Source organism: Drosophila subpulchrella, chromosome 2L, assembly GCF_014743375.2.
Source record: "Drosophila subpulchrella strain 33 F10 #4 breed RU33 chromosome 2L, RU_Dsub_v1.1 Primary Assembly, whole genome shotgun sequence".
NCBI lineage: Eukaryota > Metazoa > Arthropoda > Insecta > Diptera > Drosophilidae > Drosophila > Drosophila subpulchrella.
In genome coordinates, this window is record NC_050610.1 from 22,565,185 (window position 1) to 22,593,095 (window position 27,911).

Consider the following 27,911-nt stretch of genomic DNA (forward strand, 5'->3'; position numbering starts at 1 on the left):
TATTGAGAAACTTTCTCCCTTTGAAAAAGTATTTGAAATTCCCAAATTTGATTTATCCACATTTAATATTGCTGAGGGTAATTATCACATAATCAATTCTAAAGTTAATGAAATCGAACAACCAAATTTCATCGAACCTGAACCTATATCTTCACCAAAGACGGTAAGCTTTGGCGATGAAACGGAAACTAATAAGGAAACTATTGTCACCGACATGGGTTCAACAACAACATTGGTTTCTGTGTCAGAACAACAGACCGATAATGTCCCTGCTATGTATAACTTTGAGGTTCCCAAGTTTGACTTACTTTCCCTTAATAAGGCTGAAACTAGACAGAAAATACTCGAAGCCACAGAGCTTCAAGAAGAAAAAGATATTACAGTTGAAATTAAAGAAGCTGAGGCGGAATCAGTTGCTGTAGCATCTGAGCCTATTGTTGAAACTTCGGTTGTGGATGACACTAAGACCATTACAACAATCACCACCACAACAGTCACTACTGAGTGTACTAGCGAAACTGCTCTCCCTGAGGAGCCCAAGAAAACTGATGATCCGGAGAAGAAACCCGAGGAGCCAAAGAAACCAGCATATGCAGGTCTGCCCGTAGACGACTCTTCCAGCTCGTGGATGAATGTTTTGGACGAACCCATGAACTTCTCTGATGATGAGGAAGAACCAGTTCCAACGCCTGAAAAGGAAACTACGCTTATCGAAGAAGTTTCTAAGCCTGAGCCAATTGGTGAACCAGTTCCTGAGCAACAAGAGACAGTTACACTCGTCGAAGAAATTGTCAGCCCTGAGCCCATTGTTGAAACTTCGATTGTGGATGAAACCAGTACCTTTACAACTATCACCACCACAACAGTCACTACTGAGTCTACTACCGAAACTGCTTTTGCCGAGGATCCCAAGCAAACTGCTGAACCTGTAAAGGTACCTGAGCAGCCAAAAAAACCGGCTTATGCCGGTTTGCCCGTGGATGACTCAACAAATTCGTGGATGAATGTTTTGGACGAACCCATGAACTTCTCTGATGATGAGGAAGAACCAGTTCCGGCGCCTGAAAAGGAAAATACGCTCATCGAAAAAGTTTCTAAGCCTGAGCCAATTGGTGAACCAGTTCCTGAGCAAAAAGAGACAGTTACACTCGTCGAAGAAATTGTCAAGCCTGAGTCCATTGTTGAAACTTCGGCTGTGGATGAAACCAGTACCTTTACAACAATCACCACCACAACAGTCACTACTGAGTCTACTACCGAAACTGCTTTTGCCGAGGAGCCCAAGCAAACTGCTGAACCGGAAAAGGTACCTGAGCAGCCAAAAAAACCAGCTTATGCCGGCTTGCCCGTGGATGACTCAACAAATTCGTGGATGAATGTTTTGGACGAACCCATGAACTTCTCTGATGATGAGGAAGAACCAGTTCCGGCGCCTGAAAAGGAAACTATGCTCATCGAAAAAGTTTCTGAGCCTGAGCCAACTGGTGGACCAGTTCCTGAGCAACAAGAGACATTTACACTTGTCGGAGAAATTGTCAAGCCTGAGCCCATTGTTGAAACTTCGGCTTTGGATGAAACCAATACCTTTACAACAATCACCACCACAACAGTCACTACTGAGTCTACCACCGAAACTGCTTTTACCGAGGAGCACAAACAAACTGGTGAGCCGGTAAAACCCGAGGAGCCAAAGAAACCAGCATATGCCGGTCTACCCGTGGATGACTCCTCCAGCTCGTGGATGAATGTTTTGGACGAACCCATGAACTTCTCTGATGATGAGGAAGAACCAGTTCCAACGCCTGAAAAGGAAACTACGCTTATCGAAGAAGTTTCTAAGCCTGAGCCAATTGGTGAACCAGTTCCTGAGCAAAACGAGACAGTTACACTCGTCGAAGAAATTGTCAAGCCTGAGTCCATTGTTGAAACTTCGGCTGTGGATGAAACCAGTACCTTTACAACAATCACCACCACAACAGTCACTACTGAGTCTACTACCGAAACTGCTTTTGCCGAGGAGCCCAAGCAAACTGCTGAGCCGGTAAAGGTACCTGAGCAGCCAAAAAAACCAGCTTATGCCGGCTTGCCCGTGGATGACTCAACAAATTCGTGGATGAATGTTTTGGACGAACCCATGAACTTCTCTGATGATGAGGAAGAACCAGTTCCAACGCCTGAAAAGGAAACTACGCTCATCGAAGAAGTTTCTAAGCCTGAGCCAATTGGTGAACCAGTTCCTGAGCAACAAGAGACAGTTACACTCGTCGAAGAAATTGTCAGCCCTGAGCCCATTGTTGAAACTTCGGTTGTGGATAAAACCAAGACCATTACAACAGTCACGACCACAACAGTGACTACTGAGTCGACCACCGAAAAGACTCTTTCCGAAAATTCCCTTCTTGTCGCAGAGGATTCTACGTCTGGGGAAACTGTGACAATAGGCAATCTGGTAGAGGACGTTCATCAATTGGAGAAACCTCTTGAGGGACCAATTGATACCTGGTCCAGCGTTTTAGAGGACACAATTCCTAACACTGGAAACATTGGCTTCACTTCAACTCTATCAGCGGATGCTCCTGAGTTTACTCCATCTTATTTAAGACATACTTACTCCGATCAAACGCATACCTTCCTTGCAAATGAAAGAGTTTACAACGAATTCATTCCAAGGAATAGGTCAGAACAAACGATTGTGCCTCAATCAAAGCAGAAAAAAGCCAAGCCGTCAAAGCGACAGAACAAGAAGGTGGAAACACAGGAAGAAATCCCTGTTGTACAGTCTGCACCGGAAACATACGTTCCAGAACCGATACAAATGGTCGAAGAGGTGGAGAATGTATGGACCAAGAACAGAGACGGAAAATCCTATGCTGACGTGTTACTTAACTCTGGCGTTACTGGCGATGTTGTTCCGACAACTGAATTACAGCCTCAAAAAGAAATCCCGTCAATACCAGCTACAAAAACCCAGGAGCGCAAGAAAAAGACGAAGCCCGAAAAACGGCAGACAGTTGAAAAATGTATTGAGCTATCTGGACCAAGCATTGAAAGTGACAAATCTAAGTCAACTAGCGATACCGAGCAGTCCAAGCCTACTACAGAAAGTGAACTTTCTAAACCAACAACAGAAAGTTCTAAGGAACCGTCTTCCGACGAAAGGGATGTCTCAAGCACCTCCGATTTGACATGGTCAGCTCTTGTGCGTAGGCCTGGCGAGTGGTCGGACACAACAGTTATTAAGAAAGAAGTTACTCAAACGGCGGCTGTTGTTGAGGAAAAACCTCGTAAGAAAGAAAAGGAGGAAACCAAGAAGACGACAAAAGCCAAGAAGACTAAGAAGTCAAAGAAACCAATTGTTGAACCAGTCTCGACCACATCTGAAGACGAGCAACCAGAGCCTGTGCCTGTACCGATCGCGGCTATACCAGCACCAGTAGAGACGAAACTGGAACAAGAAAGGAAGGAGAAGGTGGAGGGCAGTAGCTCATTCTCTTGGGCTTCCCTTGTCAAGAGGCCGGGCGAATGGATTGACAACACTGTTACGCATATCAAAACAGCTGTAGCAACTTCAACTGACGTAAAAGAGCCAACCAAAAAAGACAATGATAAACCACAAAAGCCGAAAAAACAGAAGTCCAAGAAGAAACCTACTCCAGTGCTAGAACCTGAGTCTGAAATTAGCAGTGAGCCAACGGAAGAAATTGTTGTTCAGCACAAAGTGGAAGTGGAAGAGGCAAAACCTATCGAAAACACAGGAAACGCTTTCTCATGGGCATCATTGGTAAAGAAGCCGGGCGAGTGGGTTGACGACATAGCGGCCCGTAAGAAGCCAGTTGAAGCACTTAAGGAGGAGCGCAAGGAAGAGGTGCAACCAAGAAGAGAACGGAAATCTACGAAACCCGAGAAGAAGCCCCAGAATGACAAGGTCATCAAACGTAAAGAGGAAACTCCTGAACCTAAAATCATTCAGTCGACATCCGATGATAGTGATGTGGTTGAGGTATTACAAACTCAAGATGAAAATACAATTACTTGGGCTAAAATTGCTCGTCAAATTGATCACATGACCGACTTGGCACCAAAGGCTATTAAGGAGGTTAAGCCGAACCAAAAAGACACATCAAAACAGAAAGTCAAATCCGATCGATATGAAAAACAGGCAAAGACAAGGGTTGGTGCTATACCTCTCGATGTCAGGGAAGGTCAGAAAGAAAGTGTTCATTCCTGGTCTTCAGTGGTTAGTCATCAAGTCACTGATTTTATTGAAAGTGAAAGTATTAAACCAGCTCCAAAAATACCTACGGAAAAGACGAAGCCGAAGGCTGAAGCTCTACCAAAAAGCACGAAGTTTGAGGAACCTTTGCAAGACCTAGAATGCTTACCAGTTTCCAAATTGAAGGAAAATAAGCCACAGAGGTCATGGGCTGAAATGTCTGACGATGGTTCGGAAGACATAGTTGTTGAAAATAAATCGTGGAAGGAACTTATAGAAGACGAAGTAGAGATTCCACTTCTTCCTGAGAATGGAGAAGAGGCCAATATAAACAAGATTATTGAAACCATCCAGGAAATGAAATCAACCAACGAAGAAACTAAGCCACAAAAGAACAGCTTGGTAGTCGAAAAAATTACCATATCTGAGCCAATTGTCCAATCTTCAACCGTTGATAAAACGAAGACGGTAACCTTAACCACCACAACCGTCATTTCTGAGTTGACCAGTGAAACTTCTCTACCTGGGGAATATAAGAAAACGGATGAACCGGAGAAGAAACTTGCGGAACCAAAGAAACCAGCATACGCAGGTCTGCCCGTAGATGACTCTTCCAGCACGTGGATGGATGTTTTGGACGAACCCATGAACTTCTCTGAAGATGAGGAAGAATCAGCTCCTGAGCCGCAAAGGGAAGTTACACTCGTCGAAAAAGTTGTGGAGGTTCAACCAATTATTGAAGATGAATCCAAGACTATTACAACAGTTACAAGCACAGTTGTTACCACCGAGTCTACTAGTGAAACTGCTCTCCCTGAGGAACCGAAGAAAACTGAAGAACCGGAGAAGAAACCCGAGGAGCCAAAGAAACCAGCATATGCAGGTCTGCCCGTAGATGACTCTTCCAGCTCGTGGATGGATGTTTTGGACGAACCCATGAACTTCTCTGATGATGAGGAAGAATCAGTTCCTGAGCCGCAAAAGGAAGTTACGCTTGTCGAAAAAGTTGTGGAGGTTCAACCAATTCTTGAAGATGAATCCAAGACTATTACAACAGTTACCACCACAGTTGTTACTACTGAGTCTACTAGTGAAACTGCTCTCCCTGAGGAACCCAAGAAAACTGATGAGCCGGAGAAGAAACCCGAGGAGGCAAAGAAACCAGCCTATGCAGGTCTTCCCGTAGATGACTCTTCCAGCTCGTGGATGGATGTTTTGGACGAACCTATGAACTTCTCTGATGATGAGGAAGAATCAGCTCCTGAGCCGCAAAAGGAAGTTACACTCGTCGAAAAAGTTGTGGAGGTTCAACCAATTATTGAAGATGAATCCAAGACTATTACAACAGTTACCACCACGGTTGTTGCTACCGAGTCTACTGCTCTCCCTGAGGAACCCAAAAAAACTGATGAACCGGAGAAGAAACCCGAGGAGCCAAAGAAACCAGCATATGCAGGTCTGCCCGTAGATGACTCTTCCAGCTCGTGGATGGATGTTTTGGACGAACCCATGAACTTCTCTGATGATGAGGAAGAATCAATTCCTGAGCCGCAAAAGGAAGTTACGCTTGTCGAAAAAGTTGTGGAGGTGCAACCAATTCTTGAAGATGAATCCAAGACTATTACAACAGTTACCACCACGGTTATTACTACCGAGTCTACTAGTCAAACTGCTCTCCCTGAGGAACCCAAGAAAACTAATGAACCGGAGAAGAAACCCGAGGAGCCAAAGAAACCAGTATATGCAGGTCTGCCCGTAGATGACTCTTCCAGCTCGTGGATGGATGTTTTGGACGAACCCATGAAGTTCTCTGATGATGAGGAAGAATCAGTTCCTGAGCCGCAAAGGAAAGTAACGCTCGTAGAAAAAGTTGTGGAGGTTCAACCAATTCTTGAAGATGAATCCAAGACTATTACAACAGTTACCACCACAGTTGTTACTACTGAGTCTACTAGTGAAACTGCTCTCCCTGAGGACCCCAAGAAAACTGATGAACCGGAGAAGAAACCCGAGGAGCCAAAGAAACCAGCATATGCAGGTCTGCCCGTAGATGACTCTTCCAGCTCGTGGATGGATGTTTTGGACGAACCCATGAAGTTCTCTGATGATGAGGAAGAATCAGTTCCTGAGCCGCAAAGGAAAGTTACGCTTGTCGAAAAAGTTGTGGAGGTTCAACCAATTCTTGAAGATGAATCCAAGACTATTACAACAGTTACCACCACAGTTGTTACTACCGAGTCTATTAGCGTAACTGGTCTCCCCGAGGAGCCCAAGGAAAGTGATAAAACGGAGAAGATACCCGGGGAACCAAAGAAGCCCGCATATGCCGGTCTGCCTGTGGATGACTCTTCTACTTCGTGGATGGATGTCTTGGACGAACCCATGAATTTCTCCGATGTTGAGGAAGAACCAGTTCCTGAACCGCAAAAGGAAGTTACGCACGTCGACGAAGTTGTGGAGTCAGAGAGAACTGTTGAAGATCCGATTGTGGATGAAACCAAGACCATTACAACAGTTTCCACCACCATTGAAGCTACTGAGGCTACCAGTCAAATTGCTCTTCCTAAAAAACCGAAGACTGATAGAGAAGAACCACTTTCTAAACCACAAAAGGATGTAACATTTGTTGAAGTAGTGGTCAATCCTGGACCAATTGTTGAAACTCCGCTTGTGGATGAAACTAAAACAATAACTACGACCACCATTGTTGCCACTGAGTCAGCCAGCAATGTTTCCAACCCCTCGGAAGTCAATGATCTTAAGAATCCAAAACCTACCAATATGTGGGAATTGCATTCATCATATGCTGATGTTTTGAGGCACACTGTTGATTTCATAAATTTGGAACAGAAAAACGTAGAAATCCCAATTGATCCCAAACCAGTTGAAAGTCAATCAACAAAAGAACCTGTCAAATCTCCAGAAATTCCGAAGAAGATAACAGCAAAGAAAGAAAAGTCGAAAAAACCTACAGGTGTAACAAATTTGACTTCTAAAGACGAAGTAAAACCAATTGAAACGGAATCACCAAAGGATGAAATTACAACCTCTTGGTCAGCAATGGTCGATGACGACTTGAGTGATAACGCTGAAGCCAATGTACCTGTTATCGGTAGCACTTTATGGTCTTCGATTGTCCGACAAGGTGTTCAGGAACCTTTAATGAAAATAACTCAGCCCGATGACCACGATGAAACAGCTGTAGAAATTCTTTCAAAGCGACCGCAATCGCAAGACATTCAAGAGTTTATTTCCCATGAAAAAACTTCCATAGTGATTGAAAAAACTAAGAAACAAAAGTCAAAGAAGGAAAAGAAGTGCACTAAAACGGAATCTGATGTCGAAGTGGTTGAGAATAAAATGCAGCCGGTTCCTAAGATATCTGGTATTGGAAAAGATCTTATGACAGAACAAAAACCAGAGTTGCAATCAGATGCTGAAAATTTCGCCATTAATCCCTTGTCATGGTCATCCATCGTCTCCCAAACAGTAGACGTAACTCCCACAATTACAAAAACCAGAGTATCTGAAAAACCAGATGAGTCACTTAAGTCTACCGCAGTGCAAGACTTTATCAGTCAAGAACAAACTTTTTCAACTGCTGTTAATGGCAAACCTAAGAAACAAAAGTTGAAAAAAGATAAAAAACTGGCCAAGGAGGAACGCGAAATTGAAGTGACCCCAGTACAAGAAGTCCTTTCGATCCACACAACTTCTGACGAAGCTAATGCACAGTTAGGAACCGACATTTCAGAGGAACTTTTGCCATCGCAAGCCCTATCGTGGTCTTCAGTTGTTTCTCAGCCACTATCTTGGTCGTCAACTGTTTCCCAGGACGACATCTTAACTTCCTCAATAAACAATATTCCCACTTATACCGCAGACAAGTCTAAAAAGCAGAAGGTTAGGAAAGAAAAGAAATCTAAGGTGGATCATGTACAAGAATCCGTAGTTCAGTCTGTCATCCCGGAGCCTGTTGTTGAACCAATGGTTGAAAATCCTGTGGTTGAGGTGACCTCTATCGTAAATGAAGTCACTCCCGAGCCAGAGCCGGAACCTGCAGATTTCGCACCATCACAACCTTTGTCCTGGTCGTCGATCGTGTCTCAAACAACGTTCACTACACACGTAACCGGGACTCAAATCGCCGACGAACCTAAGGATCAGAAACGTACAGAAGAAAAACCTAAAAAGCAAAAGGCTAAGAAAGAAAAGAAGCCTAAGGTTGATCCTGTTCCAGAGCCCGTCTCTGAGTCAGTCATTGCGGAACCTGTTGTTGAACCCATTGTTGAAGTGACCACTGTTGAAGAACAAGTTGTTGAAGAACCTGTGACTGAGGTAACCACTGTCGTGGAAGAAGTAACCCCTGAGCCTTTGCCGGAACCTGCAGATTTCGCGCCATCACAACCTTTGTCCTGGTCGTCTATCGTTTCTCAAACAACGGAAGTCACTAAACACATAACCGAGATTAACTTCGGCGACGAACCTAAGGATCAGAAACCTACAGAAGAAAAACCTAAAAAGCAAAAGGCTAAGAAGGAAAAGAAGCCGAAGGTGGAACGTGTTCAAGAGCCCGTCGCTGAGTCAGTCATTCCTGAACCTGTTCTCGAACCCACTGTTGAAGTGACCATTGTTGAACCACCTGTTGTTGAACCCACTGTTGAAGAACTTGTTGCTGAAGTGACCAATGTCGTGGAAGAAGTAACTCCTGAGCCTCTGCCGGATTCTGCTGATGTCACACCATCACAGCCCTTGTCCTGGTCGTCTATCGTTTCGCAAACATCGGAAGTGACTATACACGAGACACACATCGGCGACGATCCTAAGGGTCAGAAACCTACAGAAGAAAAACATAAAAAGCAAAAGGCTAGGAAGGAAAAGAAGCCTAAGGTGGATCCCGTTCCAGAGCCCCTCGCTGAGTCAGTCAATCCGGAACCTGTTGTTGAACCCATTGTTAAAGTGACCATTGTTGAAGAACCTGTGGTTGAGGTGACCACTATCTTAAAAGAAGTCATTCCCGAGCCACAGCCGGAACCAGCTGAAGTCGCCCCATCACAACCTTTGTCCTGGTCGTCGATCGTTTCGCAAGCAACGGAAGTCACTACACACGTAACCGAGACTGCAGAAGAAAAACCTAAAAAGCAAAAGGCTAAGAAGGAAAAGAAGCCTAAAGTGGATTCTGTTCAAGAGCCCGTCTCTGAGTCAGTCAAGCAGGATTCTATTGTTGAACCCACTGTTGAAGTGACCATTGTTGAAGAACCTGTTGTTGAACCCATTGTTGAAGAACCTGTGGCTGAGGTGATTTCTGTGGTGCAAGAAGAAACCCCTGCTGCTTTCGCACCATCACAACCTATGTCCTGGTCGTCGATCGTGTCTCAAACAACGGAACTAACTACACACGTAACCAAGACTTACATCGGTGACGAACCTAAGGATCAGAAACCTACAGAAGAAAAACCTAAAAAACAAAGGGCTAAGGAGGAAAAGAAGCCTAAGATGGATCCTGTTCAAGAGCCCGTTGATGAGTCAGTCATTCCGGAGCCTCTTGTTGAAGTGACCATTGTTGCAGAACCAGTTGTTGAAGAACCTGTACCTGTCGTAAAAGAAGTATCACCAGGGCCACAGCCGGAACCTGCTAATTTCGCACCATCACAACCTTTGTCTTGGTCGTCGATCGTTTCTCAAACAGAGGAAGTCACTACACACGTTACCGAAACTCACATCGCCGACGAACTTAAGGATCAGAAACCCGCAGAAGACAAACCTATAAAGCAAAAGGGTAAGAAGGAAAAGAAGCCTAAGGTGGATCCGGTTCAAGAGCCCGTCGCTGAGTCAGTCATTCCGGAACCTGTTGTTGAACCCACTGTTGAAGTGACCATTGTTGAAGAACCTGTGGCTGAGGTGACCACTGTCGTGGAAAAAGTAACACCTAAGCCTCTGTCGGAACCTGCTGATGTCGCACCATCAGAACAGTTGTCCTGGTCGTCGATCGTTTCGAAAACAACGGAAGTCACTACGCACGTAACCGAGACTCACATCGCCGATGAACCCAAGGATCAGAAACTCGCAAAAGAAAAACCTAAAAAGCAAAAGTCTAAGAAAGAAAAGAAGCCTAAGGTGGATCCTGTTCCAGAGCCCGTCGCTGAGTCAGTCATTCCGGAAACTGTTGTTGAACCCATTGTTGAAGTGACCACTGTTGAAGAACAAGTTGTTGAAGAACCTGTGGCGGAGGTAACCACTGTCGTGGAAGAAGTAACTCCTGAGCCTCTGCCGGAACCTGTTGCTTTCGCGCCATCACAACCTTTGTCCTGGTCGTCTATAGTTTCTCAAACAACGGAAGTCACTACACTCATAACCGGGAATAACATAGTCGACGAACCTAAGGATCAGAAAACTACAGAAGAAACCCCTAAAAAACAAAAGGCTAAGAAGGAGAAGAAACCTAAGGTGGATCCTGTTCAAGAGGCCGTCGCTGAGTCAGTCATTCCGGAACCTGCTGTTAAACCCATCGTTAAAGTGACTATTGTTGAAGAACCTGTTGTTGAACCCATTGTTGAAGTACCTGTTGCTGAGGTGACCACTGTCGTGGAAGATGTAAGTTCTGAGCCTATACCGGATCCTGCCGATATCGCACCATCACAGCCTTTGTCCTGGTCATCAATCGTTTCGCAAACAACGGATGTCACTACACACGTAACCGAGACTCACATCGCCGATGAACCTAAGGATCAGATACCTCCAAAAGAAAAGCCTAAAAAGCAAAAGGCTAAGAAGGAAAAGAGGACTGAGGTGGATCCTGTTCAAGAGCTTGTAGCTGCGTCAGTCATTCCAATACCTGCTGTTGAACCCACTGTTGAAGTGACCGTTGTTGAAGAACCTGTTGTTAAACCCATTGTTGAAGTACCTGTGGCTGAGGTGACCACTGTCCTGGAAGATGTAAGTCCTGAGCCTATACCGGATCCTGCCGATATCGCACCATCACAGCCTTTGTCCTGGTCATCAATCGTTTCGCAAACAACGGATGTCACTACACACGTAACCGAGACTCACATCGCCGATGAACCTAAGGATCAGATACCTCCAGAAGAAAAGCTTAAAAAGCAAAAGGCTAAGAAGGAAAAGAGGACTGAGGTGGATCCTGTTCAAGAGCTTGTAGCTGCGTCAGTCATTCCAATACCTGCTGTTGAACCCACTGTTGAAGTGACCGTTGTTGAAGAACCTGTTGTTGAACCCATTGTTGAAGTACCTGTTGCTGAGGTGACCACTGTTGTGGAAGAAGTATCTCATGAGCCTATGCCGGATCCTGCTGATGTCGCACCCTCACAGCCTTTGTCCTGGTCGTCAATAGTTTCTCAAACAGCGGAATTCACTACACATGAAACCGAGACTCACATCGCCGAAGAACCTATGGATGAGATACCTGCAGAAGAGAAACCTAAAAAGCAAAAGGCTAAGAAGGAAAAGAAGCCTAAGGTGAATCCTGTTCCAGAGCCCGTCGCTGAGTCAGTCATTCCTGAACCTGTTGTTGAACCCATTGTTGAAGTGACCACTGTTGAAGAACTAGTTGTTGATGAACCTTTGGCTGAAGTAACCACTGTCGTTGAAGAAGTAACTCCCGAGCCTCTGCCGGTACCTGCAGATTTCGCGCCATTACAACCTTTGTCCTGGTCGTCTATCGTTTCTCAAACAACGGAAGTCACTAAACACATAACCGAGAATAACTTCGGCGACGAACCTAAGGATCAGAAACCTACAGAAGAAAAACCTAAAAAGCAAAAGGCTAAGAAGGAAAAGAAGCCGAAGGTGGAACGTGTTCAAGAGCCCGTCGCTGAGTCAGTCATTCCTGAACCTGTTGTTTCACCCATTGTTGAAGAACAAGTTGTTGAAGAACCTGTGGCTGAGGTAACCACTGTCGTTGAAGAAGTAACTCCTGAGCCTCTGGCGGTACCTGCTGATTTCGCGCCATCACAACCTTTGTCCTGGTCGTCCATTGTTTCTCAAACAACGGAAGTCATTACAGAAGTAACCGAAACTGCCATCAGCGATGAATCTAAGGATCTGAAACCTACAGAAGAAAAGCTTAAAAAACAAAAGGCTAAGAAGGAAAAGAAACCTAAGGTGGATCCCGTTCCAGAGCCTGTCATTGAGTCAGGCATTGCAGAACATGTTGTTGAATCCATTCTTGAAGTGACCATTGTTGAAGAACCTGGTATTGTCACTCGTGAGCTAAAGTCGGAACCAGCTGAAGTCGTCCCATCAAACCCTTTGTCCTGGTCGTCGATCGTTTCTCACATCGCCGACGAACCTAAGGATCAGAAACCAGCAGAAGAAAAGCCTAAAAAGATTAAGGCCAAGAAGGAAAAGAAACCTAAGGTTGATCCTATTCAAGAGCTCCCCACTGAGTCGAAACATGTTGTTGAAGCCGACAATAGACCTATTGTTGAAGCTTTAGAGCAAAATAAGACAAACGCTGAAGATACTGTAGAAATAGATAATACTTTGGAAATTGTACCCGTAAAAACACCTGAATATCCTCAAACCGATACAGTTCCATCTCAAAATTTGTCTTGGTCATCAATTGTCTCTAAAGAAATGATCGAAACAGAAACATCAACGTCAAGAAAAACACCAAAAACTCAGGAAACTCAGGACTTCATCGCTCAGGAGCAAATTTTCTCAACAGTTTTGAATGATAAAACTAAAAAACTGAAACCAAAGAAGGAGAAGAAAATAGTGCAACCTATTCAACAGCCAGTAGTAGAAACAGTTTCTGTGACTAAAGAAAAAGAACCTAAATCAGTTCCTAAGCCATTACCAACACAAACTCTGTCATGGTCGTCCATAGTTTCTCATAATATCGATTTAACTCCAACGTTTACCGAATCCCGTGTTACTGAACCTGTCGATGTGATCTTGAGACCTCAAGATGTTCAAGACTTCACTTCTCAAGACCGGGAGCAGCCTGTTCACATTGCTGAAAAGAAACAAAAGCCGAAGAAGGAGAAGAAATTACCTCAAACTAAGGCTCCTGCTGAAAAACAAATTATAGAAACTGCCGTTGCTCACGAAGCTGTTTCTGAAACTGAAGGTATTTCTGGGTCTTCATCGCCCGAGTTTAACATCCAATTGCCGGCACCGTCAAGACCATCTGTATGGTCATCATCAGAGACCTACGCCGAAGTTGTTAAGAAGTCTGGTTACTCCAACAATACAAACATAAAGTATCAGAATGAAGCGAGCGAACAAAACGTACGTGATCAAGATCAGCTGGCCCCGGAAGTGCAGCCACAGGAAGTTCTTTTGGAGTTCCCCGATCCCATCATTCCCCCGATTGAAGAATCGAAAACAGAAGACTATCTTGAGAAACCCACCCAGTTGTCCTGGAAAGACCTAATAGATGAGGATGAAGACGATACAGCAGAGTCTTGGTATCAGGAAGAAACAACTGCCTTAAAAACAAAACCACAGGAACCAATACAAGACAGACGTTCACGAATCAGCGATAAGCCAACAATAAAAATCACCGAAATAATTACTGAAACTCAACTGCAGCCCGAAAATGATCAAGGATTCTTAGAAATTACTTCAAAGAAGAGAAATCGCTCACGTTCTCGCTCGCAACTATCGCAGATTTCTAATGTTGACGAAAAACCACAAAAGAAGAAATCGAAAAAACCAAAAGATAAGTCACATACAACACCAATTCAAAAGCCAGCAGAAGCACTTCAGAATGTTGAGCCTCCTAAGGAAACCCAGCCATTTGTAGAAGAAAAAAGTGCTACAGTACCAGTTAGGAAACCTTCTCCGTCCCCATCTCCTGCTCCATCCCCGTACACCTCTGGAATGTCATGGGCTGCTATAGCCGCACATAACGTACCAGAACCAGCTCAACAAATTCGTCCCCTTCAAGTTGAGACCAAAAACACTGTCGTTGAAGATGTCAGGAACTTGACAAAAGAGCACACAGTAACCATTCCAATCAATTTGGGAACCACGGAACCGAAGACTAAAAAAACCAAGCAAAAGTCGAAGCGTAAATCACCGACTGATGTTGCTGATTTCATAAACGCGGAAAAATCTAGTCATGAAGCGATTGCTCTTCTGCCTGTTCAAAAGGAGAAGAAGCAATTTGAGACTTACGAGGTGGAAATTGAGAAGCAAACTCCTTTGGCCCCATTTATTGACATTTCTCATGACACTAAATTAGAATTAGTTCCAGAGACTAGTTCCATTACAGTTGAAGAAGTTGCCATTACTCAAACTTCCCCGGAAATTAAAACTCCTCTTGCTCCATTTGAAGTTGTTGTAGAGTCTGAATCCCTTGAAGATTCTGTTGACGAATCCAAAATATCTACAGCCCCAACAGTAATGGAATCGCTCATTAAGGATCAACCAGCTTCTGAGCCACAAAAGGAAATCACTATTGCCGAAGTAGTTACCAAACCTGAGCCAACTGAGAAAGATAATGTAGATGAAACTAAGACGATCACAACAATTACAACTACGACAATATCCACTGAAACTACCAGAGAAACTTCTATTCCCGAGGAGTCTAAGAAACTTGAAGAGCCAAAGAAACCAGTTTATGCAGGTCTGCCCGTGGATGACTCTTCTAGCTCGTGGATGGATGTTTTGGACGAGCCCATGAACTTCTCTGATGATGAGGAAGAGCCAGTCCCTGATCCGCAAAAGGAAGTTACTCTCGTCGAAAAAGTGGTGGAGTCTGAACCAATTGTTGAAGATGAAACCAAGACCATGACAACAGTTACCACCACAGTCGTTACTACCGAGTCTACTAGTGAAACTGCTGTCCCTGAGGAGCCCAAGAAAACTGATGAACCGGTGAAGAAACCCGAGGAGCCAAAGAAACCAGCATATGCAGGCTTACCCGTGGATGACTCTTCCAGCTCGTGGATGGATGTTTTGGACGAGCCCATGAACTTCTCTGATGATGAGGAGGAACCAGTTCCTGATCCGCAAAAGAAAGTTACTCTAGTCGAAAAAGTGGTGGAGTCTGAGCCAGTTGTTGCCGCTCCGATTGTGGATGAATCCAAAACAGTTACAACAGTTACAACAACCATTGTCACTACTGAGACGATCAGCGACACTGCTCTTCCTGAGGAGCCCAAGAAATCCAGTGAACCGGAGAAGAAACCCGAGGAGCCAAAGAAACCAGCATATGCAGGTCTGCCCGTGGACGACTCATCGAGTTCCTGGATGAATGTTTTGGATGAACCTATGAACATTTCTGATGATGAAGAAATTGAGCAAAATACACCTTTGGAACCATTTAAGAACGTATTAGATACTGAGGAAACCGAACTCGTAAAGGTTAAAGCTATTATTGAGACCGTTAACGATGCTCAAAAGCAAGACCAACCAGTACTAATAGGTACTCCCCTGGCACCGTTTGAAAATGTTACTGAGGCTGCAGAAGTAGATGAAGAGGTTCAGAAGCCAGTCGAAACTATTAACATAATATCTGAGACTGTGATTTCTACAACAGGAAATACACCTTTGGCTCCTTTCGAAGTTCTTCCCGACTCTCCAGCAACTGCGGGTGTAGATGATGCGTTCATATGTGAAACGTCCTACTGGTCAGCGACACTCAAACAGGGTCAGAAACCTACCACAACAACAGATGAGACAACCGAGACAGAACCAGAAGAAAGTGAACCCATTAAAATATCTATTCCCAGCGATGAAGTTATTGAGGAAGTTGCCGTACAGTCACCTACAGGTCAGCCTACAACATGGTCAGCAATTGTCCAAACCGAGGCAACTGTCTTCCCAGCACTAGAAGAAAAGAAGGTAACTGAAAAGACGCCTGACTGGTCTACTGTTGTTGTGAGCAAAACAACCGACTTCCAGGAGCCAAAGGCCCTGGATAATGAGGTAGAATCGGAGAACGTAACAACGACGACAACAACTTATGTGACAACAACAGTGACCACACATAAGGATGTTCCCATTGTGGAGGATAACTCCCAAGCCACATCATATGTGTCCACTGTGGTTACCAGCCATAAAAATGAGTTGGCCTTGGAAACTGAACCGACCGTACCAATTGAATCAATCAACCCTGAAAACCTGTTCGAGAATCTATATCGCGAAGGATTCAAATTACATCCCCAATACGATTTGTTGCACGGACAATATCAACAATTACAGTTAGTTAACTTAACGGAGGAACCTGTTATAATAGAACCGAAAGAAGAAGTTCCCTCTATAGAAGATTATGTGATAATTGAACCTGAAGCGATACCCCAAATTAATTCCGAAATCCTTGCTTTCAATCTTTATCTTGATCAGACCAAGACTCGTATAGATGTTGACACAATTAGCCAGTTGCTCACACTCGAAAAACCAGCGGAGGTTATTGTAGAAAAAGTCCCTGTAGAGGAGGAAGTCAAGGTAGTAGAAAATCCTGAGGAAAAGCCAATTGTAGAACCTTCTATTGAGCCCCTAGCTGAAGAACCTATCGCCCCTGAACAAACCCAGCCCCCTACCCAACCCAGTGAACTGTTCTGGCACCTCAGCCAGGACGATTTCGTCAAACTTATCAATCACTATAGACAAACAGCAGGCGATGCTTACGCATTGCTGCCCAGGACAACCACAGACGAGACGAAAGCTCAGGAAACTCAAGACGATAAGCAAAAGACTGACAGCATTACAGAAACTGTAGTGACAACCACGATTACGGATCGAGTTGTAGAAAAGACTGAACCAGAAGCATCGTCATTACCAATCATTCCTACCGCCCAACCACTGGCGGCCCCACCGCTTGGCAATCTCGATCAGTTGCGTCTGAATCTGCACCTGGACGACTGGCATTCAGCCAATGTCGATGCAGATTTGGCCGACGACTTGTTCGACAGACTGAAACGTGCTGATGTTGCCAGTAGCGAAGCGGAACTCGACAAAGACAAGAAGCAGGATCAACCCGATGGTGATATTAAGAAACCAGAAGGGGTTCCTAAGCTACCAGACAAAGACGACCATGACAGTGACGATGATGACGAAGACGACGACGATGACGACGAGGGGGGTAAACCGACTGTGCCAGAAATTCGCAAGCCGAACGACGACGATGATAAACCGAACGACAAGGATCCTGGTAGTGGTAGTAGTGGTAATGTGACCCCCACACCCGAGCACGATGCCCAGTATGGGCAGAACCGTAGCTGTTCGTCGGAGTATAGGTCCACCGATCTGCCGGGCGGTGTTGGTCATTGGCGTGACGAAAGTACTTATCTGGCTCTAGAAGCCGAACAGCCTCAGGTTAAAGTAGGAAATGAATCACCATCGGTTGTTGTTGAATCTGTACTAACCGAAACTAAAACCACAAGTCCCATCCCCGTCCCCGAACCCGTCTCTGCCCCTGAAACCAGCCCCAGTACAAGTACTAGTCCCCTTAACGTTGCAAACGCACTAATCCAATTGGCAAGCGCCACAACTCACACGCTGTCCGCCAAGGCGAACGCAGCAGCAACAGCAACACATGCAGCAGCGCTGGCAGCAACCAGTGCTTTATTGCCGGTTGCAACGGCCGTAGTCGATAAGCTAACGACAACAACACCAGCGGAGACAACATCAGATGTTGCTGCCGTCCAGCCTGTGGTTGCACATGCAACACCGGCAGAAACAGCAGCAGCAACACCAGCAGCAGCAGCAACACCACCAGCAGCAACACACACCGAAACGACAACAACTAGCAGCAGGGAGGAAAATGTGGGTGTTACAAAGCGCACCACGACAACAACCACAACCGTAACGACAACAACCACAATTGAAACGCCATCGACAACTAGCACCACAACGACAACAGCAACCACAAGCAGCAACGATCTGCAACAACAACGCCAGAAGGTGAACATCACATTGAGCCTTCGTTTATTCATAATTCTAATTTTTGCAGCTTTTCTGTGTGGTTTCGGTATTTGTTCATGGCTTTTATACGGCAATCGTTCGTGTTGCTGTTGTGGCCAGGTCCCGGCCAACACATGCTGCTGCGGCAATATGTTGCAAGATGCTGCAGCAGCAAAAGACCCGGGAAATTGCCCACCCTAAAGTTGGTCTGGGCCTCGTCCACAATGGCAACCCATTAATGCAATTGCCTAACTACTAACGTAACTTAAATTATTGAAAACATGTTTGATTTTTTATGTTCTACCTAAGTTATTCATTTTTATTATTTCTGTATTGTATGTGTTGTTCTGCTAAACGCATCCAGTAGGCTTATGTTTTGAGTTTGTATACTTAAAAGAACAATTTACTATATACCTTTATAAAAGCAACTAACTTAGACGTAAAGAAATTTGTAGATTTGATGTACTCTAGTTCCTTCTACTAATTGATATTAACCTTTGTAAAAGCCCAGTAATCAGACTACTAATGGTAGTACCTAATAATAATAAAATCTATATTAACCAACTTGCACGTTTTAATACTGAGCTGATTTATATCCATATATCCCTCAAGCGTATACGTAGTTTTCTTCGCAGATTTTTCGCACACCAGAGCACAAGACACAAGCACACACGATCACGCATATCGAGCACTTTTCCTGCCCCATACACAGTGCCGCACAAAAGTGTGTGTGCACGCAATTACCGAGTTCCCAAATGCAGAAAAACTGTCCAATATGTGTACCGCACGTATATATATGAGTTCATTGCCTTGCCTACCGCCCTGCTATCAAGAATTTGCGCGCAGAGCATATTCCTCCCTGCCATTGCTATAAATACCCAACCCAACGGATCCGATACGATCCGATCCATGCGGTGCAGGCCGTCTTACTTGCTCGAAAATAGTCTCCCGTTTATTTTACAAGTTTTAGTCTGCAATGTGCAATGTACGCGTTGGGTTTGACTGCGAATCCCGAAGAAGAATTTCAAGAATCTTAATATTTGTTAGTGCCAATGTGTGTGTAGTTCAATAGGAATAGGTAAAACAAACAAAGTATTTTCAAGGATTCTATAAATTTGTAAATATATTGTCGAAAAAAAAGTAAGTTTAATTATCACTCAAGCATTGCATTTAATTTTCAAACTCTCTACCTAAAGACAGACACTAAGAATCGCGGCTTTTGGTACTTTTGTCTATCCGCTGTCTAAACTCATAAAATGCCGCCATTTAAAATAAGATTACTATTTATGCCAAATGCATGTGTTACGTTACTTTATACGAAGTTATATCTAAGAGCTAGCGTTATTTTAAAAAGCATTTATTAGCATTCCCTAAAAAGATCCCATCTTGTTATATGGCTGTGCATTGCATCCATTTGAATTTTATAAATATCCATATATATAATTATGCTACTCTATGTACAAATGTTGTATGTGTATAGAAGCCGGCCACAAATATTTACATCAACTTTGTTCCTTAGCAATAATCTATCAAAATTTGCAATCTTAATTAATATTAACCCACTTTTTACACCATCTCCCCAACATCAAAAATGAAAAAATCTAAAAAACTATAGGAACTAATTACGCAAGAACTCGACGAACTGCTACAATCGCTTTCGAGCGTCGAGGATGGCATCGTCAATATGAACCAGAGCAGCCTGGAGGGCATGCTAGAGGGATTGAAGGTAATGATAGTCTAAGGCCCAAATAACACCCACCTTTTTGGATGCTTGACTCGGCATGTATTCAAAGTAGCTAGCTTAATATTTAATTAAAATATACTCACACCTTGTACATAACTTTTGTAAACGATTATTGGATGCTGGCGTGTGTCAGAGAATTTTAATAACTCAATCGCATCACTCCATATAGAATCGTACATTTTTTGTCAGGCTATTTTTTGTTTGAACAGAATCCCTCTTTTTGTTGTTAGTACTGTCCAGTTGTAGAAGTCGTACCTTTTGCTGTCTAAATATTAAATTTTGTAGGGCCTAGAACCCAATACAATGGTTACAATTTGTACTTACATTTGCTACAAACACATTTCTGAAATCTGTACTTTATACGCCCGATGTGCAGCTAATCCAAAGCAATCTCGAAGTACATGAAAGGGACGCCATCGAGTTGAAGGCCCAGGCGAAGAAGTTACCCACGGATCCGGCAACGGAGCGTTTGCTTAACGAGACCGTGGATCGCATCGATTTGCTACTACGCCGCACTCAGCAAGGCATCACCATGATAGCGGTGAGTAGTTTAGATCTTCATCTAAAACTTCCAGTTCTTATTTCTCTTAATCCCATCCAGAATGCTATGCATGGCCAGAAGAAGCGTCAGCAGGAGATTGACGAGTACCAGCAACATCTGCTGGAACTGGAACGCTGGATCATCGAGGTTTCCGCCGAGCTGGCTTCCTTCGAAACCACTTCGGATAGCAGCACGGATGAGCAGGTGCTTAAGTCGCAGGTCGAGAGGAGCCAGCAACTGCTGCGCACCCTCAAGGATCGCCAGCAGTCCATGGAGGATTTGGTGGATCAAACGCGACACCTGCAATCGCAACCCGATGTTGCTCCCTTGGCCGACACGCTGATGGAGCAGCTGCAGAGCATCATTACCATTCTGCGGGAACAGGTCACAGTGGCCACCAAGCGCATCTTTACCATCGAGAAGCGCATCGTGGATTTGCGAAAGGCGAAGAGCGACGAAGTCCAACGGCAGCGTGTGCTGGCTGATTCACTCATCAAGCCACCAACGGAAGTTCCAGAGGCGAGCCCAGAGGCGCATGAATCCATCGAGTCCAACGAGAACACCATCGACTCCAGTTCCATGCCCGAGGAGGAGATCAAACCAAGTGGTGTGTATGTGGAGACACAGACATCGCTTAGCCTGCAGCAGCCCCCAGTTCGGGAGGTGACCACCACCACTGTGGAGGCGCAGACCAGCTTCAAGGAGCCCGCTGTGGAAACCGCTGAGGTAGCTCTTCAAACACAAAAGGAGCGCTCGCCCACCGAGAATATTATGGTTACCCAGACTGTGCAGCATGGCCAGGAGACCATCCAGATCGACACCACTCGCAACAAGGGTGTGCCTGATGTGCCCGAAGACGTCCAGATTGAGGCTCGCTATCATCAGCGACCGCAGGGCGATGTGGATCGTGCCACAGAGCTGATCCTGAAAAATGTACCTCAAGCATTCGAGACCACTTTCGTGGAACCAGATGAGACCACCACCGAAGTAATTGTGGGACCCGATGGCACTAAGCATATTGTGCTCAAGAAAGTCACTCGAACCCGCCAACAGATTGTGCAGCAGCAGCAGATCAGCTCCATTGAGACAATCAGCGATTCGGATGGCAACATTGAGGTGCACTCCACGGGTCAGATAAACCTGGAGAATGTACACACCACGGACACCAAGGCTGACCCCGAAGACGGCAGTGTCCACACTGTAATCACACAGCAAACACGTGGTGCAGTTGTAGATTCATCTCAGCCCGAGGGTGTGATCCTGCAGGAATTCGAAACTGAGCCCACCATTGAGACTTACGAGGAAGTGATTGCTCCTGGATCCCAGGCACAACTGATTCCCATGCAGCCCGGCGATATCCAGACCCAAGGAACCATCCGAGCAGTAGTGCAGCAGGTGACCCGCAAGGTGATCCGTAAGACGCGAAAGATCATCAAGCGCGTTGTGATCATCGACGGAAAGGAGCACATCACCGAGGAGGTGGTCGAGGAGCCAGAGGAGATTGAGATCACCGAGGAAGAGACAGCCCCGCATATTAACGTGAATATTGTGCGAACTGTTGACGGCAAAGTGGTAAGCGAGGAGGAGTTCCAGCGTTTGATGCAGGAACCCGGCGTTGTCATCGAAGAAGTTGCCACGGATCTGTGCAAGCCAACAGCAGAACCGCAGCAACAGGTATTTGATATTGAGTCTAACCAAGTCACCACCACCACAAGAACAACAATAGCAACCACACAAGAACAACAAGAACAAGAACAGCCAGAACAACAGACACCACAACCAACAACAACAGAAACGACTAAAGAAGCACCTGTAGAGTTGCCAGCACCTCAAGTAGATGTTGAACAACCCGTAGAAGTTGCCACTACCAGTCCCGTTCATGTTCCAACAGCGGATGTAGCTGAACCCAAAGACTCCTCAGATCCAGTCAACCAAGCAGTCATAGATGTCGAAACAGTGGTTGAAGATATCAACGAAATTTGGCCACTGGAACATCATCTCAAACCCACCAACATAGACTTCTCCCAGCACATCGAAGAATTGGCAGCACCAGCAACCACAGCAGAGACTGAAGCCTCCATGCCAGTAGAGGAGATTTGGCCAACCAGTCCAGAAACGGGCAACTCATTGACCCTGGAGCACTACGAATTCGAGCCACAATCACCTCGTGAAGAGAGCACAAAATCTGAAGAAGCTAAGCCAGAAGAGACTGAACCGGAATCTGCTACTGAGATTAAGCCAGAGCCTATTACCACTGGAAGTATTACCATAACCAAGACTACAACCACCATCACGAGTTCTACGGAATTGCCAAAGGAAAGTATTATACAGGATTTAATTGCAGAAGAATCACAGCATACTGAATCCAAGACCAAGAGTGACATTCAGAGTTTCCTGGAAGCCGAACAGAGTCTCTCCGCAGCCCTAAAGGAACAATCTTCAACGCCGACTGAAACTTCAGTTGTTGAAGTTGTTCAAACTCAGCCTGAGGAAATTGTGGTTGAAGAAAAGACTGTAGAGATTTCCTCCATCAAGACTGAAGAACAACAACCAGAGCCTGTTTCACTGGAGGAGGTTGAACCAGTGCCTGTAGAATCTGAACCAGTACAGCCCCAACAGAAACCAGAGGTAGTGACAGTAATTGACACACTCGAGAAGACTGAACAAAAGCCAGAAGAACCCTTCATTGAGAAACAGCCAGCTCCTGGTCAAATCGATCTGCGTGCCGCCACTCAACTCTTCATCTCTGGAGAGGCTGCAGCTTCAACTGCTTCACAAAAGACCTTCCAAATCACCGCACCCTCCCTGGAGGACAATGGTGCTGGTGTGCTGAAGGTTGTCCTGGGCAAGGAAAGCACCACCGAGGAAGAGACCACAGTTCCGACCACCGGCAAGGTTAGCATGACCATCATTGAGACATCGGCTGCTCCCGTCGCTGACGCCAAGCGGCGTCGAAAGAGAAAGAAGAGAAGAGATACAAAGCACGAGGAGGAGCTTGAGCAAGAACCAGAACAAGAGATTGAGCCGGAGGCAGTGGAAGTGTTCGTTAAGGAGCCTGAAGTTGACTCAGAAGTGCCCGTTTCTCCGGAGGATTCACCACGTGACACCGTGCGCCATGAGTCTATTGTTGAGATCAGTCCCGATAGCGATTTGTCCAGCATAGAAATTGACTCGAAGGTCAAGGTGGTGGAAGATGCTGTCGTCTCTTCGCCCTCGGAATCGCCAAGGGCGCCCCTGGTTGAACTGGTTATTCCCACTGAAGTTGTGGAGCTGGCATTGGTGGAAGATGAGGAGCAGCAGACCACACCGCGTGTTCCTTCGCCCGCTGAAAAATCCGAAGTTGAGCAGGATATTAAATCCGTGCAGACTTCTCCACAGCATCAACCCAAACTGGATGAGACTGCAGTGCAGACGAGCCTGGAGGTTCAACCAGATAACCAGGAGAACGAATCGCAAACCTTGATTGTAGAGATTACGGAGACAGAGGCACAAACCACTCCCCGAAGCGAGGACAAACCAGTGGCAGTCGAGATAACCACCACCGAGATTCAAACCGATGTGAGTGGCCAACCAGCGGAAACTGTAGAGATTTCAAGCCAAACTACCGTGACCACCACCATCGAAAAGGAACTGCAGACCACTCCGAAGGATTCGCCTCGCGCAGCAGAGCCAGGCAGCAGTGATGTGGTTGAATCTCTGGTCCAGGATTTGGTCAAGGATATGACCACCGATCTGCCAGTGCGTACCAGCGAACAATCCACCGTAACGGAAACCACCACCACCACTGAGACCCATGCGCAAACTTCTACTCCGGAGCCAACTGAACATGTTGAACTTGTCAAACCGGAAACAGTTCATGAAGAGACTTCAACGGTGGAATTGGTGCAAGTCGCCGATGGTGAGATGCAGACATCGCCTCGTGGAGAACAGCAGCCCGTATCCCTGGATGACAATTCTCTGACCGCCACTTCGATTTCCGTTTCGGAACCCTACGAACTGGAGGTCAAGACAACAGTGGCCATTCCCGCGGACTCAGATACATCTGCGGCCGAGCCGACGGTCTATGAATACACTCAGACCATGCAGCTTCCCAAGCAGGATAAGAAATCCAAGAAGGACAAGAAAAAGAAGCAGAAGAATGAGCCTCAACTGGAGCAGCAACTGCCAGAGGAACCGCAAATCAGCGTGACCGTGGAAATCGCACCGGAGTTGCTTTCAGAATCGGGTATTGTGGTGTCAACCAACCAGCAGATTGAGGACGTGCCTCATGTAACACCCGTGGTGGAAACTCCCATTGAACCCGAAGAAGAGGAAACTTCCAAGGCCCAACGGGTGCAACTTCAAATCACCAAGACCACAGTCTATGATGAGTATCCGGATCTGCCAGTGCATATCACGGAGCAGAACAAGGTGCTCATCGCCTCCCAGCAGAATAAACGCTCTGGAGCGGGACCCACATCTTCGCCGGTGACCATCGAAGAGGTTGCTTCACCTACAGAGGAGCTAGTGGTGCCCATCACCCCGGGACCGGACAATCTCAGTGGCGAGCCCAGCAACATTTGGTTCAGTGCCACCACCAGCGTGGATAAGACACCCATTGAGCTCTCCCAGGCTTTGATTATGAGCGAGAGCTTGCAGCACTATCCAGGACAACAGAACCAGCAAAGGCCCATTCTGATCTCCACCAAGGAAGCCATTGGCGATCGCATCAAGCAGCTTAAGCAGGCATCGCCCCAACAAGCCACTCCGCTGAGCAATGTGCTCCATTTGGCCACTCTTTCTGAACAGATTAAGGAACTGCCCACGGAGCAACGTCTCTTAGAGGTCAATGAGGGCCTCCAAGATCTTGATGCTGCCATCAAGAATGGTGACAAGACGGTGGTTCAAACCACTGTGATCACGGTGATTGAGAAGGTATCAACTTGGCTGGAAACCATCGAGTATCGTGTGTACCTCATCCGGCAGAACTCCAATGAAGGACCCTCCGAGGAGAAACTGGATAACTATAACCAACTCAACGAAGAGCTCAGCACCATCAAACAGAATGTCGGCAAACTGGAGCGACAGCTGTCCAAGGCTGAGCCCGAGTTGCTGCAATGCGTGGATAGCCTCAAGGAGCATGTGGATGCCGTGGAGCAGGTTACACAACAGAACCAGGTGCAGGATAGCAATGACCTGGAAAAGTGGCACAGCTTCGAGGTACTCCTATACAACGTGTCCTCCGATTTGGCCCATCTCCAGCAGAGCTATGATCTCCTGATCAACCAGGAGTATCCTCTATCCGCCAAACTGGCCCAGCTGGATGAGCTGGAGCAGCGTCATGAAGCGGCCCAGCAGCAGCTGGCGCAGCTTTGCCAAAACGCCCGAGCCTTCCAGCGTGACTTCCCAGGCAAAAAGATGCCGCAGGATGTGCACAATGCCTTCGAGACCAGCAAGAATATTGGCAACAATATCCAGGCAGAGCGAGAACGTGTTCTCCAACTGCAATCTCTGGCGGAGGAGTACGAGCAAACCCTCAAGGAGTTCACCAAAATCACAGTTCTGGCCGACAAGTTGGTTGAGAGTCCCATAGTTTCTAGTTCCCTCGAACAGCTGAACAACGAGGTGCAGAAGCAGAGGAAGTTCTTCGTGAATCTCAGCCACTGTCGCGCCATGTTGGAGTCCCTGGAGGAGAACATCGATAGTGAGACCCGCGAGAAGCACTCTGAGCTGCACAAGGAGCTCTACAACAGGGCTACTAGTCTACTGGATAAGGCCTCCGAAAGGTCTTCCAAACTGGTGCAGGCTGCCTCCCGCTGGACTGTCCTTGAGAAGGGCATGCGGGATGAACTTCAGTGGCTGCAGGTGGCTCAACAGAGAGTTCCTGATCTGTCTGCCGTAACATCCGCCGACTATGATCAGTATACCACCCTCTATCAGTCCCTGAGCAATGATATCTCACATCACTATGTGAAGATGACGCAGCTTTCGGGAATAGCCAACAAGTTGCAGCTGCTGGTGCAAGCCCCCAATCTCGTGGAGGAAACCAATGAGGCTTTGATAGTGTTACTCAAACTCCGTGAGGAGGTGGCCTTGTATCTTCATCGCCTGCTGGTCTTCAAGGAAATCTGGGTGCAGTACGAACAGCAAACGGATAAACTGGAGGCCTTTGTGCGCGAAGCAGAGCAGGAATTGCGGCACATCCAGATCCCATCGCAACCCACTCAGCAGCCCATCGAACATATGCGTCAGTTCTGGGAGATCAAGGCTCGCTTTGAGCTCCACAACAATGTGCGAACCGACACCGGTCTGAGTTTCGAGAAATCCCTGCAGGTCATCCCACTGGCCGATGAGATGCTCCAGCGGCAGTTCCATGCCCAACTGGAGGATCGCTGGCAGGCGGTGGCCCAGGCCATCGAGCTCATCCAGCACAACATTGTGGAGAGCCTGTCGTCGGAGGATGTGCCAGCGGCTGAGAAACTCCAGATGGTGGAGCGGGAGCTGCAGGAGATCTACCTGACCATGACCAGCATGAAGGGTGTGATCAAGAACGAGGAGGAACTCTGTCTGTACATCGAACGAGTCCAAGTGCTCCGCACCCGCGTGGGCTTCATTGGCAACGAACTGGGACGGATTGGACTGCAACAGCCCGCCATTGAGCCGGAAAAAGTGGGTGAACTATTCGCCCTCTCGCACAAGATCAGCACCCAGATTGCCGAGGAGCTGGAGGGTGCCTCTGTGCTGCGCGACCAACTGCAAGCCATCCAAGAGGGTATCAGCAACCAGCGCAAACACCAGGCCAAGATCTCTGTTATTCTGGATGAATGTGAAGCCGCCGAGCGCCAGGGAGCAGATGTCCTTGAAAAGGCAGTGGCCGATTGCCAGGGTGCCGGCGAAGAGCTGGTGACCAGCTGGCAGGAGATCATGCGCATCCGCCAGATGCTTCACACCCTGCCCATGCGTCTCAAGATGTCCGTTTCGCCCGTAAAGTTGGAGCGAGATATCTCCCAGCTGCAGGACGACCACGCCTTCCTCGAGAGCAAATGCACAAATATCATGGGCATTCTGCGGAATCGCCTGGCCGTCTGGCTGCGCTATGAACGCCAACTGGAGCTGGTTCACGGATCCGTCCAGGAGACCGACTTTATGATGGAACTCATCCGGGTGCACGGTCAAGTGGACTACGAGCGCCTGCGCAAAGCCACGGAGCGTTTGGAGGTAAGTTTTCGGCACTACATTTTATGACTTTGTTTACGCGCTCGGTTAGGGTTCGGTTTGTATCTTATAATAGCTCCTATCTTGCTGCCTCCTGTTTATCTCGCTACCTGCTGAGAGGAATTTTCGCGAGCTGCTTATCAGCATTGTTTTCCCTCTGGAAAATTGGCTACATAAACCGCAACATTTTCCTAGGAGCTCTTAGTAATATTCAGATAGTTGAATCTCTAACATCTTTCGAAAGTACAACAAAGAATTATTTGAATAAAAACAGTTTTGTCAATGAAAATTGTGAGTTTTCTAAATAACATTAATTTATAAAACAATATTAAGATGCACTTCTACTT

General features: G+C 46.3%; 1 protein-coding gene across 13 annotated transcripts in view; it reads left to right on the forward strand.

The window, feature by feature from the left end:
• Positions 1 to 27,911, forward strand: part of LOC119548883 (nesprin-1) — a 109,502-nt gene that overhangs the window by 69,275 nt on the left and 12,316 nt on the right. For 9 of the 13 annotated variants that reach the window (XM_037856526.1, XM_037856515.1, XM_037856518.1 and 6 more), the window contains 3 exons: positions 19,701 to 19,811; positions 20,206 to 20,370; positions 20,431 to 27,567. In XM_037856526.1, the coding sequence (XP_037712454.1) occupies positions 19,701 to 19,811; positions 20,206 to 20,370; positions 20,431 to 27,567 (7,413 nt within the window). Of the gene's footprint in view, positions 1 to 9; positions 18,086 to 19,700; positions 19,812 to 20,205; positions 20,371 to 20,430; positions 27,568 to 27,911 lie in introns of those variants that run through there. The other 4 variants (XM_037856523.1, XM_037856524.1, XM_037856527.1 and 1 more) reach the window with 3 other exon arrangements.